This window comes from Condylostylus longicornis, unplaced genomic scaffold (genome assembly GCF_029603195.1).
Source record: "Condylostylus longicornis isolate FDR11 unplaced genomic scaffold, ASM2960319v2 ptg000030l, whole genome shotgun sequence".
Classification (NCBI taxonomy): Eukaryota; Metazoa; Arthropoda; class Insecta; order Diptera; family Dolichopodidae; genus Condylostylus; species Condylostylus longicornis.
Genome location: NW_026577999.1, coordinates 425,291 through 441,501, shown reverse-complemented (window position 1 = coordinate 441,501; position 16,211 = coordinate 425,291). Strand labels below are relative to the sequence as shown.

The window sequence follows — 16,211 nt, the reverse complement described above, 5'->3', positions numbered from 1 at the left end:
TTAGGAAAATTATAACAATTTCTTGTTCACGTCGTCTAATTAATTCTAAAATTTCTAGCAATAAATATAAGAGTTATTTTTGTTAAAATGCACCCTGTAATTATTATAACACTATACTTTATATTATAAATTCAATATTAATTTAATTTATTATCTTAAATTATAAAATAAAATGTAAAATATCGAAATAAAAATAATAATAAAAAAAAATTGTTTAAATAGCTATTATACTTATAATATTATATAAAATATAAACACACTATTCTATTACATATATACATACATACATACTTAAATACAAATTATAACTTATTATAAAATTTTAAACTAAAATATTTTGTAATCATCTAATTGATGTTGTTGTTGCTATTAATAATAAAACATTTAACAAGGACCAATATGATTTCAGTCTTGCCATTAAATTTTGTAAATGGCTGGTTGCTCTAGATGTTCTTGTTGATGAATACAATGATAGAAGAATACTGTTAGCACTACTATTACCATGCTGCATTGCGGCTGGCTGTTCTCCATTTATAACATGAACCACAACACTGGCTGAATCTAGTTATATTTTACCCAAAAACAAAAGTTTTTTTTTTTATATTTCCATATTGCATGTACATGTAATTATAAGCAGATAAATTTTATATTCGTTACGTGAATTTTAACCATTTTATGGTCGTTTTTTTAATTTATTATTGTTGTTGTTGTTGTTGTTGTTTAGATAAACAGTTAAATTTTTCGTTTTTAATTTTCAATTTGCATTTCCCAAAATGAATATAACAGTTTTATTTTTTTTTTTTATTATTTTTGTTGAAGCGGTTGTTGTTATTCCAAAATTCCAATGGTAACAGCAAGCGTAATCGTAAAAAGGGAAAAATGTGAAAAAAAAGAGAGAGAGAAAAAAAATAAATAGAATTTTAGATAAATTATAACGGTTTAAAAATATTTTTATTTTTTATTATTTTTTATGATTTTCTTTTGTTTGTCTCTTTTTTTTGTAATATTAATTTTATACTAAAAATATTGCAATAATTTTTAACTCTATGATTTTATTTTTTGAGAGAAAAAATAATGGTAATTTTAAAATTTAACAAAATAATTTCGAATTTGTTTGAGAACCAAACCATATCGAATAGCTTTGCTAGATTGTATTTTTAAAGTTGTTTTTTTTTTTCTAAGGTGCAAGTCCAAACAAAATGTTGAACACAAAAATATTTATTGTAGAAAGGAATAATGACTAAAAGTAAGAATACCTATAGGAATTTTTGCATTTGCAAAATTGTACTCTTTACTTCAGGCAACAGTGATTTTTCGGATCACTCTTACACGATTTTAAGTCAGACAAACTTGTGCTTTAAATTAACTAGAACATGAAAGCAGGGTTTTTTAATATTTTCGCGATTAATATGGTAGTTTTATACAAGCCGTAGTTTAGATCTAATCTTAATTTTAAGCAAATATACTTAAAAATTGCAGTGAACAAAAGGTGTGACAATCCAGAGCTATCAAATACAGGGTGGCACGTTTATGAGTATGAATTTTTAATTTGAAAACAACACCATTGTGCACATTGAAATCTCTGAATTAAAGAATTCTGAAATACTTATACAGAATGTTAAATTAATCAATCAGGAATGCGGTAATATGCAATTGTGTTTCATTTATTAAAATTTCCATAAAGGTGCTTTTGTTGGCTCAAGATTATGATGCTTTTCTCATCAATCTTTGAAAAATTTAAAAGTCAACCTAGAATGAATGTTTCTAAAACTTTTTAGTACTTTTGTTTTTTGTTGAGAAAATTAAATAAATTTTGTTTATTTGAATTTTAATAGTGAAATAGTAAAATGATAAAACATTGTATAGGTAGATGGAATAACTTGATTAAAAATTAATTTGCATATTATGTACAAAACAAGAAATTTTAATAGCATTCATAAATAATTCTTTGAAGTTTTACTAACATTATTTTTATAATATAAAAGAAATGGAAAATTCAAATTCAAAGTCAAAAATGAAAGATAAAATTTAAGATTTTTTCTCTTATTATCCTTTGATATTCAGAACAGAGCACAAATGTTTGTGTACACATTGCTCATTCGAAAGGTATTAGAAATTATACCCTAGTATTATTCGAAGTTATAGCCTAGTATTATTTTTCTATTTTACAAATTTATATTGAAAATTTACACTACAAAGCATATTTCAAAATTTTAGAAGTAATTTAAGATATTAATTTAGAAAAGACTTGTTTTTCGATGAAACTCTATTTTAAATTCCATTTCTTGATGAAAACGTAAAAATTAAAAAAAATTGCATATTTTTAGGGATTTGCGGTTTTTAATTGCTTCAATGTTGTAAGGGAAGAGTTATGCTCTAGACAGAAAGAAATTATTAATGCTTATCCGAAAACATCGAATTCACACCGGATCAATGTGTGAACTGGTTGCCTTTGTTCAGAAAATATTTGCTGTTCCAGTTTGAAAAGGGAAAAGTGCATAAAGGAATTTAAGAACGTAATTGTCCCTGGGACGATTTTAGGTTGAGTAACGGTTTGATATCGGTAAATTTCACAAATATTTCAAAAATGATTAACCATTGTTATTTATATTGATAGCGTAATGAGGATGGGAGCTTGTTGAATTGAACTGGTCGATGAAGAACTGATCTAACGCATAAGAAGATAAAATACAAAATTAAATTTTCCAATGCTTTTTCTTTTAGTTACATTTTAAGGCAGCAGATACAAAAAGAAACTTTTCCGTTCTTTTAAAAATGCAAAATAATTTTCTTTTATTTTGGGTATCCAAAGGATTAAGGCGGAAACATTATTCTTTTTTTTTTTTCTAAATGGAAAAGGAAAAGAAAAACTATGAAATATTTTTAAATCAGCAGACAGCAATAACTAAGGAAAAAAATTTTATTATAATAAAGCTGTTATTTACGTAGAAAATGTATGTTCACATATGAAAATTTACAATTCAAATATTTTATTATATGATGCATACTATCTTATAGTTCAACTCCATACATTGCTAGGAGAGTATAAAAGAATTTTAAAAATGCATAATAGAATCTAAAATATTTAGATGCATAGCATGTTAATCTCTAGTAGAATACTTATAATCGGAGTAAAAAATGGAAATTTAAAATATGTTTTTGAAATACTAATAAAGTCAACTTTGAACAATGTTATAACTGGACCTCTCCATTTCTCTTAATGTATTGCAAAAAATTATTATTGTAGAACTTTTTCTTATTTTTTAAATTACAATATATTGAAATTTAAATGAGCTGCAAGTTCTGCAATTTTAATATAATTTGTGATGAATTCAAATCTGTTGTCGTAAAGAGTTCGTACACATATATTTATTGTCAAATTCCAAGAACATTCTGTAGAAAAGTAAATAAGAAATTGAGATTGTCAAAAACTCAGAGGAGCGGGTATGGGGTTTGTAAATACCCAAAGGAGTAGTCTGTGATATAATCATGTATATATATATATTCTTGTTCAACGCAAAATATTGCGATATGTCAGTCCATAGTTAATGTAGGGAGCAATTCAATTGAAGGTATTGGGCTCTCATATTTTGCATATATTTTTTTTGCTCATTTTTTTTTTCTGGCGAAGTATTGCTCGAATACTGTATACCAAAAATTCAGGAATTTAAGGATTTCAAATATTAAAATAAATCTTTTCTAGAAAGTGAAGCAGGGTGCATTTTGGTCTCCTGGATTATTTGAACAGCATTACGTAAAAATATCAAATTTCAATGACATATGAACAACAGTAAGAAGATCGATGATATTGGATGGAGAGCTAGTCTTAGCCAACCCAACAAAGAGAGCCCCGTCTCGGCACGCTTGGTATATACACTAGTTCATTGGTATATGCACTGGTAGTCGTCAAGTTAAACATTTGACAACCCCTCATGTCAACAAACTCTCGCAGAGAGAAGTAAAATTCCCTAAGCAAATATCGAGACCAATGAACCTCCTTAAGGAAGCTCAAGACCCGTGTCAAATCTTCCCCATTAGATTCTCCAGGGTCTCGTAAAAGAAGGCTCCCAAGATAAAAATCATACCAGAGACAGACAGGCACAAAAAACATATTCCATATATACCACCTCCGCAATAGTCTCAAGGTGAATCACTGGTAATCTCCACCTCAAAGTTCGCAAAAGTTCGTATGCATTTTAACATTCTTTTATGAATATTTTAAAACAAAAAACGCTTAAGTATCTCAACATAAATATCTTGTGCTGGAAAGTAAATGGTAGATAACTTGGGGAACCAAAATAATTTTATGTAAAATTTTATTTCGAAACATTATAAGGCAATACAATGGAATGAATTATTGAATATAACCGAATAATTTATGATATCCTTTTAAAGGAAGTAAAAGGATTTTTAATTTTTTTCTTTTTACTTAATTTTTGTCTGGAACAAGATTGTTTCCTGTACATTTTTTTTTTCATATCATAAGATTTTTCTGTTCCACAGAGTTTTGTTTATTGAATGGAAAATTCCTTTAAAATTCATGGTTCTTTTTTAAGCTTTAATTAAATAAAAAATGTCATTACATATTTAATGATCGCTTTTAAATACTATGAGTTTTTATATTTAACTTTAGTTGAACTCGTACTTAAGATTTTAATGAAACTAATGGGATATTTGGGAAATGAAGCTGCAGTTTGCGCTAATTTCTCAAGTTTCTCATCGTGGAAGATAGATAACTTCTGAGACTTTATTCGGCCTTTATACATGAATAAGTAAGTTAAGAAGTGATCTGAATCTTAAGAATCGTATACTTTCAGCGACAACTACGACACTTCTTTTGCAATAATCTTGTTATTAAATTATCAGTTATTAAAATGTCAATTTGGTTACAAATTAAATTTGCTGGGCTTTTAATATTTTAGCAATATTTGAATGTTATAATTCAAATGAATTCGGAGAGAAATAAATGGCTTCCATTTCATTTTATTTAATATTTGATTTAATCGCAACATTAATATAATATATTCGTTTATATATTTAATTAACTATATACAAAAGTCTATAGTATAACCAATTAACAAAATTTGAAATCCAATTTAATTTTTGCATAATTAACATTCATTTTCTTCCGATTTTTCTTCTGTTATTTGTTTTATTTTTTCCATTTTCATTTTCTAAATAAACATGATTTTACCATCAACTTAACATCTCGCAGTATGTTAAAATTATTAAGGTTTTTCCTCTTTTTTTTTCCCATTTTAGCATCCTTGGAATTTTTTTCGTTTTTTTTTGTGTTATTTTGAAATAATATGCAAAAGAATTTAATTAAAACAGGATAATTTAAATACATGAAAACAAAATTTTTCATACTGAATAAATATTTAACTATATTATTTGTTAAACATATTTAAAACACACGTACGTGTTCGTTGCATAAAATTTAATGAAAATCCATAACTCTAAGGAAAATTTAGAAAAATGATTTTTTTGTCTGTGTATACGAACAGAAAATTAATTACTTTTAAAAGTATTATACAAAAACAGTTGGCAAAATAACATAGGTCACAAAATTTCACTTTCATGTGAGTGTTCTAAAATTTAAAAGTATTTTGAATATGCATACATATGGTAACCGCTTACGGGTTGCAATTAATAATTTTATTAAATTGAACAAATATTTTTGTGCATTTATTTGTTGAATTTTTTAGCATATGTTGCGTAAATATTGTAGATGCGGTGCATATGTTTTAGGACTTTAAATAAATAACATAGGATATTTTCAAAACGCGGTTAATTGAAGACTTTGAAATTGTTAATTTATTGCAGCAGCTAAAAAATTCATGAATTGCAATATAATTGAATGTATTTTGGAAATGAACAGAATTTAAACACTCTAAAAATTAGCTATATTGAGAACGACATCTTCACTTAAAATTGAAAACTGATATAAAATCCTGCTATGATGTAGTGAAGGGAACGCTTTTTGGTAGGATATTGGTTCGGTGGATTCGAGGAGCTCTCAGGGACGCTTGTTGGTGATCTGTTGAACTTTTTCAATAGACTTCAATGGATTTAGGGAGACGGGAGTGTGTAGGAGGGATGCCGATGAGCGTTTTACTGGTTTAGTACTGAGTGGCAGTTTTCGAGCTACCGTCCCCCCTTTCTAATAAACTAAATAACTGACATAAAATTCATAAAATTTATAAAAAATTTCAACATTTAAATGCTTCTATTAACCTTTGAGAAATTTATTGCCCTTTACAGTGAAAATTGTATTTATAAATAATGTTAATCATATAGAAACCTGCATTTGAGATGCACTAGCATACAATAATTTTATTAATCATTGCAATACACAAAATGGCTGTCATAAAGAGTTGTACGACTTATCAAAAACAAAAAAACTCATTTTCGTTTTTGACAGGATACTCAATTTATCAAAAAAAAAAAAATAAAAAATTTCTCTATGCAATTCATTAATTTTGTTCCACCTAAACACACTGATTAAAGCGTACTACGCTATACGGAAGAAAATCTTAATATAAAACACAATATGAAGAAAGAAGACAAAGAAATGAAAAAATTTTTCATGAAAAATTATTATTTATTTTTAAGAATGTTAACATCAAGGACGCCATTTTTTATATGTAATTTTAATTAAAAATCTAAAACAAAATGTGAAAAAAATTCCAAAAAATAATTTGTTATAAATGACAAGAAAACTCTTTTTCAACTGAAAATTTAATCTACGATTTGGACTTACAGTAATATTTCTCTGTATAACAGTAATAACTATGTCTCTGATAATTTAATTGTAATGAGATTAAAGCCACTCATGAACACAAATTTTTTTAATATAAAAATACTTGAGACTGGAAAAAGCAGTATGAATTTATTGTTAACAGCCATTCATTAACAAAATTTTAATAATTTTAGTGTTTTAAAAGTTAGAGCTCTCGGTAATCGCGATCTTAATCTGGATTGATTTGGAAGTACTGGTATGAAAAGAACATTACATTATTATATTCAGAAATTTTGAAGCCAGCAGAAAAGAAACAGAATTGAATGTGAAATTATGTAAGAGGGATATGAATGTGAAATTATGTATTATGTAATAAGGATATGTAAGTGTCAGAGAATCGCTACAGCAATAATTGGCAAACCAACATGTTAATCTAGTGGTTTATCGTGTACAAACTCAATGTAATCAGTTACTATAACACTTCAACTACAACCCTTTTAGTTGTGAATATTTTCGTGTTTTTGTAAGCAGGTAAGTTTTGAATATAGACACTTTTACAAAATAAATGAATCATTTTCCGTTCCCTTTTTGAGCGCCGCAAAAGTGAATAAAAGAGGAGGGATTAGAAAAACCGACTTGGAGTAATCTAAAAATCTGTAACGGGAGTTTGAGGAGTATTACTCAATATCGAGACGTTTAAAACTAATATTGACCAAGGAAAATAAAAATGTTGAATTGGGTTGTGGGTACAATAAAAACAAAGAATTTTTTATTGTGAAACACGTCAACTTGCACAAACCATCTTAGTGGAAATGGAAAAAAATCATTATTCAATGTATCTTTATTATTGATGCCAACAGGACGTAATAATAATAAATTTTTCATATCATAATTTAATAAATTGCAACAAAAAAAAAACTTGTGTACTGTGCACCACGAGATGGTTCAGAAAAAAATTATTTTTTAAATAATTTTCAAATATGAAACGTTGTCCTTATCAACTCTCTTCACGGTCAATGGACAATACACAATGTCAAAATGACTTTAGAGCTCATCAATTGTACATTTTGACTTTGAGAATTTCAACGGATAGAATTTTTCTTTTTTTCTAATCAAAATTCAATTAAATTTTGGAATTTTATTTTGCAAGTATCTACAATTGTTCAGATTGCTACAATTTCAAATTAATTTACTAGAGCGTTTCGAAATCATTTTGTTTTTTTTTTTATGTAGGCAGCATTTTTTTTTCATGTAGGCATGCATTTTTAAAAAAAAATAGCAATTTTAGCTTGCCTACATAAAAATGAAGTGTTTTGTTTAATTTTCGTTTTGTTATAAATGAAAAAAAGAACTCATTAAAATGAAGAAATTTTAGAAAAAATTCAAGGATGAATGCTGCCAAGAACTGCTCTAGGATAAATAAATAATAATATGTTAAATAACAATTTTTTGACAATAATTTGGAAATATAAGACTAAAATTTCCAAGAAATTTAAATTAGTTATTTTAAATATGTAAACATGGTCTTCTAATGGAAAAGGACTGTAAAATATCTAGACTTTTTCTGTTCTACTCTTAGTCTAATCAGTATCATATATATAAAGAGTGTTTTATACAGTGGCGCATTAACATGTACTTCGCAAGCTAAAAAATTGTTCCGCAGTATGTTTTTTTTCGGAACTAACTTATGAGTTAGAGTCTCTAAAAGCGGAATTTGTTTTTCTAACTTTATTGACAGTAGGCTAGAGGTTTGGCTATGTGAATAATTTTTTTATGAAGATGATGCTGAGGCAATCAAAAAGCTATTTCTCTGTAACTAAAAAGCTTCTAAAATGGGCAATCCGAACACTCTGAAAAATACCGTTATTTAAACAAGCAAACAAAATAGTTCAAACGTGAAGAAATATAATTGACCATGTCAACTCTGTGATACCCGTACGAATTTCCTATCCTATGAGTGAATAAATATGTTATGGCTGACTATGAGTCGTTGGGACGAACGGGCGGACGGACGGACAAACGGACAGACAAACCTAAATCAACTCAGAATTCGACGGTGGTCAGTAAAGGCAAATTTAGTATACCCTTCGAAGATATGTTCGTACCGGTATGAAAATTAATTTTTTAAACCGTTGTGGCATCTGAAGTAAAAGTGTTACAAAGTTCGTATGCTTGTTGTATACTTGTTGAATAACCTATTGTATTAGTTTTCCAGCGAATAAAAGTGCCATCATATTTCACGCAGTTAAAATTAGTCTATTTTTCGTAAAGTCAGAAAAAAAAATTTGCCCTTTTGAGCCCTTAGCTCTTAAACCGGTTATGGGAGATAAAACATTTTTTCCTTATACATGAAAATCTACATGGTAGTCTACACGGTAATCAATGCACAACCGTATGAAACACCTTATATATATAAAATCTCATATTTTAAATTTAAGGAATTGTTAAATTCTTTTTCGGTTCCTCTTAATCATATTTTTACTATAATGAATGTTAAAAATTAATTTGAATTCGTTGTTGCCGCTTAATTTGTTATATAAGGCGCATTGTGTGTAATTATTTTGAATTTCAATTACAAATTTTCAGAAATTTAAAATTCTAGAAATTTCCTATGACAAATCTACTTAAACATGTACACATAAGCACTCGTACATAGTGCATTCAATATAATTACAGTTACATGCTAATGTAACATGATCATTTTGACAACAAGTTAATAAATAAATTTAACAAAATAATATTTAACCTCTCAAGACCCTATTAATTAGATGAACATTTCAAATTGTTAGGAACAAAGCAAAAAAAAAGAGAAAAAAATAAAAATATTGATTGCAATTATAAAATAAAAAATAAAATTTCAAGATTCTCAAGATTTATTAAACAAAATAAATTGACATTTTATTGACATTTAATTATTATACATGTTTGTATATGTATGCATAAATATGTTATAACTAGACACAAACACAAAATTTAAGTTGGTATAGGTATAATAAATTTAATTTAGTTCGGAAATCAAATAAAAATCCTCTCTTACCCTTTTTTTTTCGACTCAATCAAATAATCCAAATTACATGCAATCAATATTTTTTTTTCTTTTAGAAAATTATTCTTATTCTGCCATTTTTTTCTTGTTCTGCCATATATGGTGTGTACATTATTAACCTAGAACTGTCAATTAAACGTCACCCCGTATGTATTTTGTTTTTATTTTCATTATTTTTTTTTTTTTAATATACAACTAGTATCAATTAGGTATGTACAGACGACTTTTTTGTCATTTTTTTTTTAATAACGAAAATTTCTGTGAGTGAAAAATAAATAAAAAGTGAGAGAGAAAATAAAGAGCATTTTCGTATTTTTTGTTGTACCTATGGTTGAAGGTCACTGAAACTACATAACTATATGGGTTAAATTACAAAAAATAATAAATATTTCAATAAAATTATTTACCTGACATTTCATTAAGCATCAAAGATAAGGGGGAATTTTAAGGGATCGAAATTGGTTTTGTTCGTTATAGTCAAAGAGGTTTTCTCACTCACTTACTCAGTTTCAGTGTAGAGCGTTTCTACAATATTCTTTTAGTGCGATTTATCTCATTTTTCAATACAAGAAATACAACTTAAATGAAAATCATCAAGGTTGGTTTTCTCCCAAGGTGAATTACTAAAATATGTGAAAAAATATGCTTATAAATTTATGGATAAACTAGAAAAGAGAAAGTCGGCGTTGATATCTCTCTACAAATGTCGTTCAATAATTCGCTTTGTAATTGGCTTCTTAGCAAAATAATATTGATGGTTAACGCAGTGAGTTCTATTAGGTTTATGTGGAATTCGAATTAATGATTTGTTTATATTAAGTAACCTTGTACAAAATTCCTTTATCTTCATTATATTTATGCTTATCCTATATTAAAATGGCAAATCGCTTTTATTTACCTCTTTATATTGAAAAAAAAAATTCAATCTAATAAAACCTCATTCGATTTATTCGACCGATATAGAAATATTCTGAAAGCATGTATGTATCACACGTTCATATTTCAAAATATTTAAAGCACATTATATCTTATAAATTTTGCTTATATATATGTACAATAAACGAAAACAAACCTGTAATTTTTGTATAAAACGATTCCCACACTTTCAAACAACCCACTCAAACTTTTTCTCCTTCAGTATATTACATAATATATTATATATAAAATGGCGATACTAATCGAAATTGAATTTATTTTTTTTTAATTTGTGTACACACACAAATATATTGTATTTATTCAAAGAAATACTTAAATATATATACATAAGTTAATATGAGTTTGTAGACAAAAATAAGTTGTGTATAATAAATAAAAATCTAAAATTAACTACATATGAGGCGCTCAGCACATTAGTGTCCTATATCTGTAAAAATGACATTTTGAGGAAATTGCTATTATTTCAATATTTAATTTTTAAGAAAATTTTTAAAGGGTATAAACTAACTTATATCAAAATAGAGTGAAAAGAGGAGTAAACTGAGCATTTTGGAAATATAGGACAATTCTTAAAGCTATTTCAACTCTATTGAACATAATAACTCATTTTTGCAAAAATGTTGAATAGGCCACTAATGATCTGAGCGTCTCATATGTAATATTATGTGCTAGACTTTGTTGTATGTTAGGAATACTTACGACCATTTATTTTTATATTTTATATATATTTTTATAAGGATACATACCTGAACTACTTGGAGAACATGTATAATTTCCTGAATCAGAAACGGTTGCTTTTGCAATTAATAATTTACTTGTTCTAGTTGAACGTTCTGTAATGACATTGATACCACCCCTTTGAGAATAATTCATTACACGTTTACCTTTATACCAATATATAAATGATGGTGGAATTGGTGATTGCATTGCTTGGCATGTTAAATTTATATCGCTGCCACTTTTAATAAAAAGTTCTGAATTACCAAGAATTTTTGCTTTTGAAACTATTTTTCAACAAAAAAAAAAAATTTTCGTATTATTTTTTTTTTTTTTTTTGAATTTTTATTGAATTTTTTTTTTTTTTTTTGTAAATTATATTGAAAAGTACATACAAACATATACAAACAAAGTGCATATGATTGTGATAAAAATTTTTTTTTATTTATTTTTAATTTTCGTTTCATTTATTGTTGTTATTGTTATTCCACAGGATATACGTAATGTAATAAATAATTTAAAACGTTTTATTATAACAATGATGTGAAAAGTTTTGTTTACCACATTTTTAAGCGCATCAGAACCAAACCCAATAATTTTGGTATTTGCACAAAAAAGAACAAGAAAAAAAAATTATTTACAAAAATGAGAAGACAATTTGAACCAAAAAAAAAAAAATACAACAACAGCACAATTGCACCAAAGTTGCAGAGAACACAAAACGAAGTTGATGAAAAACAAATTTACGAGCATGAAAATAGAAAGAGAAAAAAAAAATATATAAGAAATAACAGTTATTTTTTATTTATTTTTATTTTTGTTTAATTTTGTTATATTTTATTTTTTCTAAAATAATTTAATAGTTAAATTAATAGTTTACAATTTATTTTTATTTCAATTTAATGAAAATGGAAGGCAAACTTCACAACAAAAGGAACACAAAAAAAAAATTGCTAGAAAAATTATTGTGGTAAATAAATTTAAAGGACTAAAAAAAAATGGGGGAAAAAAAAGAAAGGAGATTGGAATATGTAAGGATAATAGAAAAAATAAATGTTTACACTTTACAAATAAAAAAACAAAGTTAAATAGAATAAAATAAATAGAAAAAAATAGGGGTATTTTCTATATTCTTTTTTCTCTTATATTATATAACAAAAACAAAAAAAAAATAAATAAATGAAATCCTATTTAATCCTTTTACCTATTCTCTAACTAGATACTTGTAAAGAGCTGTGATAAATACTAAAAATAGAGAAAAAGAGAATTTTAATCTTTAAATTGGAAGAAATAATACAATGTTATTTAAATAATCCTTATATAGCTGATTATTTTCTTTATATTCTATACTTTGTCTTTTTCTTCTTCTACTACTTTGTTCTCTTAAAATTCTTTGTTGCTTCTTTAAATTATTATTATTTCATATAAGATTCCGATTTTAAATACTCTACAAAGTATTAGAATAGTAAGTGCAACTATATGTAAAATAAAATAAATGAAAGGAAATTTTTATCATAGATCCTTAGTTTTATTAAAAATTTATTCGTAAAATTTGTGTTTTGAAATTACATATGTATGAATACTATGTACACTCATTCTGTGAGAAAAGTTGGAGAGTGACAATAGTTTAATCATTACAAAAAAAAAAACAATTAAATTTCGTGTTAACAAAAATTATTATTGAGTATATTAAAAGTGAATGGAATTAAAATAAGCCTAACACAATCCGTACCCTTAAGAAAGAATTTTAAAAGTTATGATTGATTTTGGACTTGTTTATACTTAGCTGATACCATATTAATTTTGAAATAAATTTTGCAATAATTTTCATATTATTTTGAAATTTGCCTACTTTTAGGGGTTGTATGAAGAAAGCACTGCAAAAAACTAATTTTATCAAGAAATTTAAATCAGTTTCAACATATGTTGGTCTCAAGAGAAAAAATTTATTGTATACATATTCTTATTAAATGGGTACAGCGAAATAATATTTAACGTGGGCGGGAAAATGATTTTGAATTGAAATGAAAGTGACACAACTCTGAAAAAATATTTAAATATAAATATGTAACAAATATATTTGCATTATTATGCAATACGCATTAATGCAAGGTACATTAACTTTTTATGCATTGTATAGCCACTTGAAGGAGTCATCTGGGTCGTGTCTCAAAAATTTTATTCAGCTTGGTATGTTCAATGGACCCTGTTGGATTGAGACCCTAGCCTGCCATATAAATCTTAAAATCGAAAGGTGACTTACCTTGCGTGATAATAGAATTAAAGAATTTCTATATTTCGATGCCGCTTCAAATTCTAAACTTTAAAATTTTAAAAAAATTGAAGCAGATTTATTCATATTTAAAACTTGCAATAAGGATGTTTTTCATAGATCATATGGGGGTAAATAAAATTATTTTGAAGCCCGTCCATTTTCTGTTGTAAATTGTGTGATATTGAAATGACAAACATTCTTAATTTTCAAATTTCCCAAATAATATGCACAAATTGCAATTTTTTACTTTCATTATCCGAATCAAAAGCTGATAAAAATTTTTTTTAAAAATTTCCACTACTCTCTACGATACTCTACAGTAATATGTATATTAAGAATGTAGGGAGTATCAAGATTAATTAGTAGTTTTCCTAGCCTTTAATTTATTGGTGAAAGTTGTAAAATTGTATTTGTTAAATTGTTATATGTTGCTCTGTTGCGGACTACATACATTTCATTCAACTAGTTTCTATTATTTTTAAATGACATTTATGGAATTGTTTGTATTTTGTTCTTCATTAAAAAACGTGAATATTAAAAAATTTTATGATAGACAATTTAAGAAATATTTTTTTCCAATTACAAAAACTTAATTTGAAAATTGATTTTCCAATGCAATATTGAAAATTTTTTAGTATCTATGGAAAATTTTGTTGTTTTCTCTCTCAATTTCCGAATAGCAATGTCAAAATCTTAAAATAATTTTAATGATCTGCAATTTCACACACATATGTATGTTGTACGAGTACGTATGGAAAAAGCGGAAAATTATTTAAAGCCAAATTAAATATGTTTTTCAAATTTACTTATTTTTTCGGGGCAATTTTGTTGGAATTAAAAAACTGCAAGGTCGATGAGATTCAATAAATTTAAATTATTTTTTTTTTCAGTTTTGCAAACTATTCGTTCACATAGCATTTATCATTAAATCAATACAAGAAATAAAGAATATAAAAAATGAGGAAAAAAATAAGCGGAAATAATAGTGCATTATCACTCATACGATTTCAATGACATTTTACAAGTCCATTTCCTCTACAATCATTCAATTTTTGATTTTATTATTCAACTATGATTTGGGTTTTTATAAGAGAATTTATTTTTTTTTTCGATATTATCACGATTTATGTATGTATATTTTGTATATACAGCTATGTGCACATACAAGTATACAAACATATATACAATCAGCTTTCTATATTATGGTGTATACGGAAATTGCAAAACAGTTTTTCTTTTTCGTTTTTTTGTGTATCAACAAAATAAACAGTTAAAAAGAAGTCCTCGACCTGAATTTTCACCTCTTTTATATTATTCGTCGATTTTTTATTCGCTTGAATTTTGATGTTGTGCATTAAAATTTACATATTGTACAACATATATAAAATTCAATATTAATAAAATTATAGGTATATATAGCTACTAGTATTAGTTTAACCGAAAATATAGAAATACAGTACTGATATTGAATTTCAGTTTAAATATTCTATTCTCAACAATTTCCAGTTTAATTTTTCGTGTAGTATGGAAAATGTTAGGATTTTCGAATTAGAGTTCCTGATTTTTTTATCGTTGAAAGTGATAATTCTTGAATTTTCAATAGATAATTACTATAGAGTTATAAATCCTAGTATAATTCCTGGTATTAAAAAGCGATAGGAAGAGTAGTGGAGATTTGGCCCGACTGGCGGTCGTTGCGAAAGACCAAATCCCAAGCAGACCGCTTGGATTTTAGCTGAGCCGTCGAATACCGATACCATCCTGGAGATGATCAGATTTGGCAGGTAATCCCAACAGCCAACTGGCGGCTGGCAAAGTTGGAAGAGAAAAAAGGCGACTACCGGCAGGCCCTCATAATAATAAATAGGGAATCTCTGGTACCTCTGGAGAGGCACGGATTTGTCCTTAATTATGTGTTCCCCTCCGTAACCCATAAAGTGTATAAACCAGACACGAAGGTGGAGGGGGGCCAGAAGTAGAGTAACCGACGGGAACATCCTGAAGGTGTGCCATCGGTCGTCGACGTCACCAACAGGGCTCCGGAGAAGTTGTCTGGTCAGTCCCGCTCTCATCAGAAGCAGAAATGCTGGATGAAGCGGGGTTGAAAGACGATGACGTAATTCATCTCATCTGGAGGGGGCTTTCTTGGACTTGGATCTGGATGAGGATGCAGATAAGCCGCTGGTGGAGGTTAACGAAAGCAGTAATGTTCCGTGCAATTCAGATCAACCTCCACTTTTCCAAAGCAGCTTCGGATGCGCTCCTTCTCCGCTTACAAAGAGGTAGAGGAGATATAGTCCTGGTCCAGGAGCTCTGAATGCCAGGGAGAAAAATCTGCAGGCTGAGGACGCCAGGATACAAGCTGTTTTATAGCGACGGCAGTTCGAAGGTAAGATGATGCATACTTATTAAAAGTAACTTAAATCCTTTTCTATTACCGCTTTACAGCAATGAAGACTTGACTGTAGTCAGTCTTGAAGCTGGTGGCAGTATCT

The 16,211-nt window shown here is 27.2% G+C and overlaps 1 protein-coding gene across 1 annotated transcript in view; it reads right to left on the bottom strand.

Moving 5' to 3' along the window:
- Window positions 1–333: 333 nt before the first annotated feature.
- The window catches only part of LOC129608087 (protein amalgam), a 132,205-nt gene continuing 116,327 nt past the window's right edge, over window positions 334–16,211 (bottom strand). Inside the window, exons 4-5 of the mRNA XM_055519410.1 lie at window positions 11,471–11,728; window positions 334–561 (exon numbers count right to left, since the gene is read on the bottom strand). Coding sequence (XP_055375385.1) covers window positions 344–561; window positions 11,471–11,728 — 476 coding nt within the window. The 3' untranslated portion in view covers window positions 334–343. The remainder of the gene's footprint in view (window positions 562–11,470; window positions 11,729–16,211) is intronic.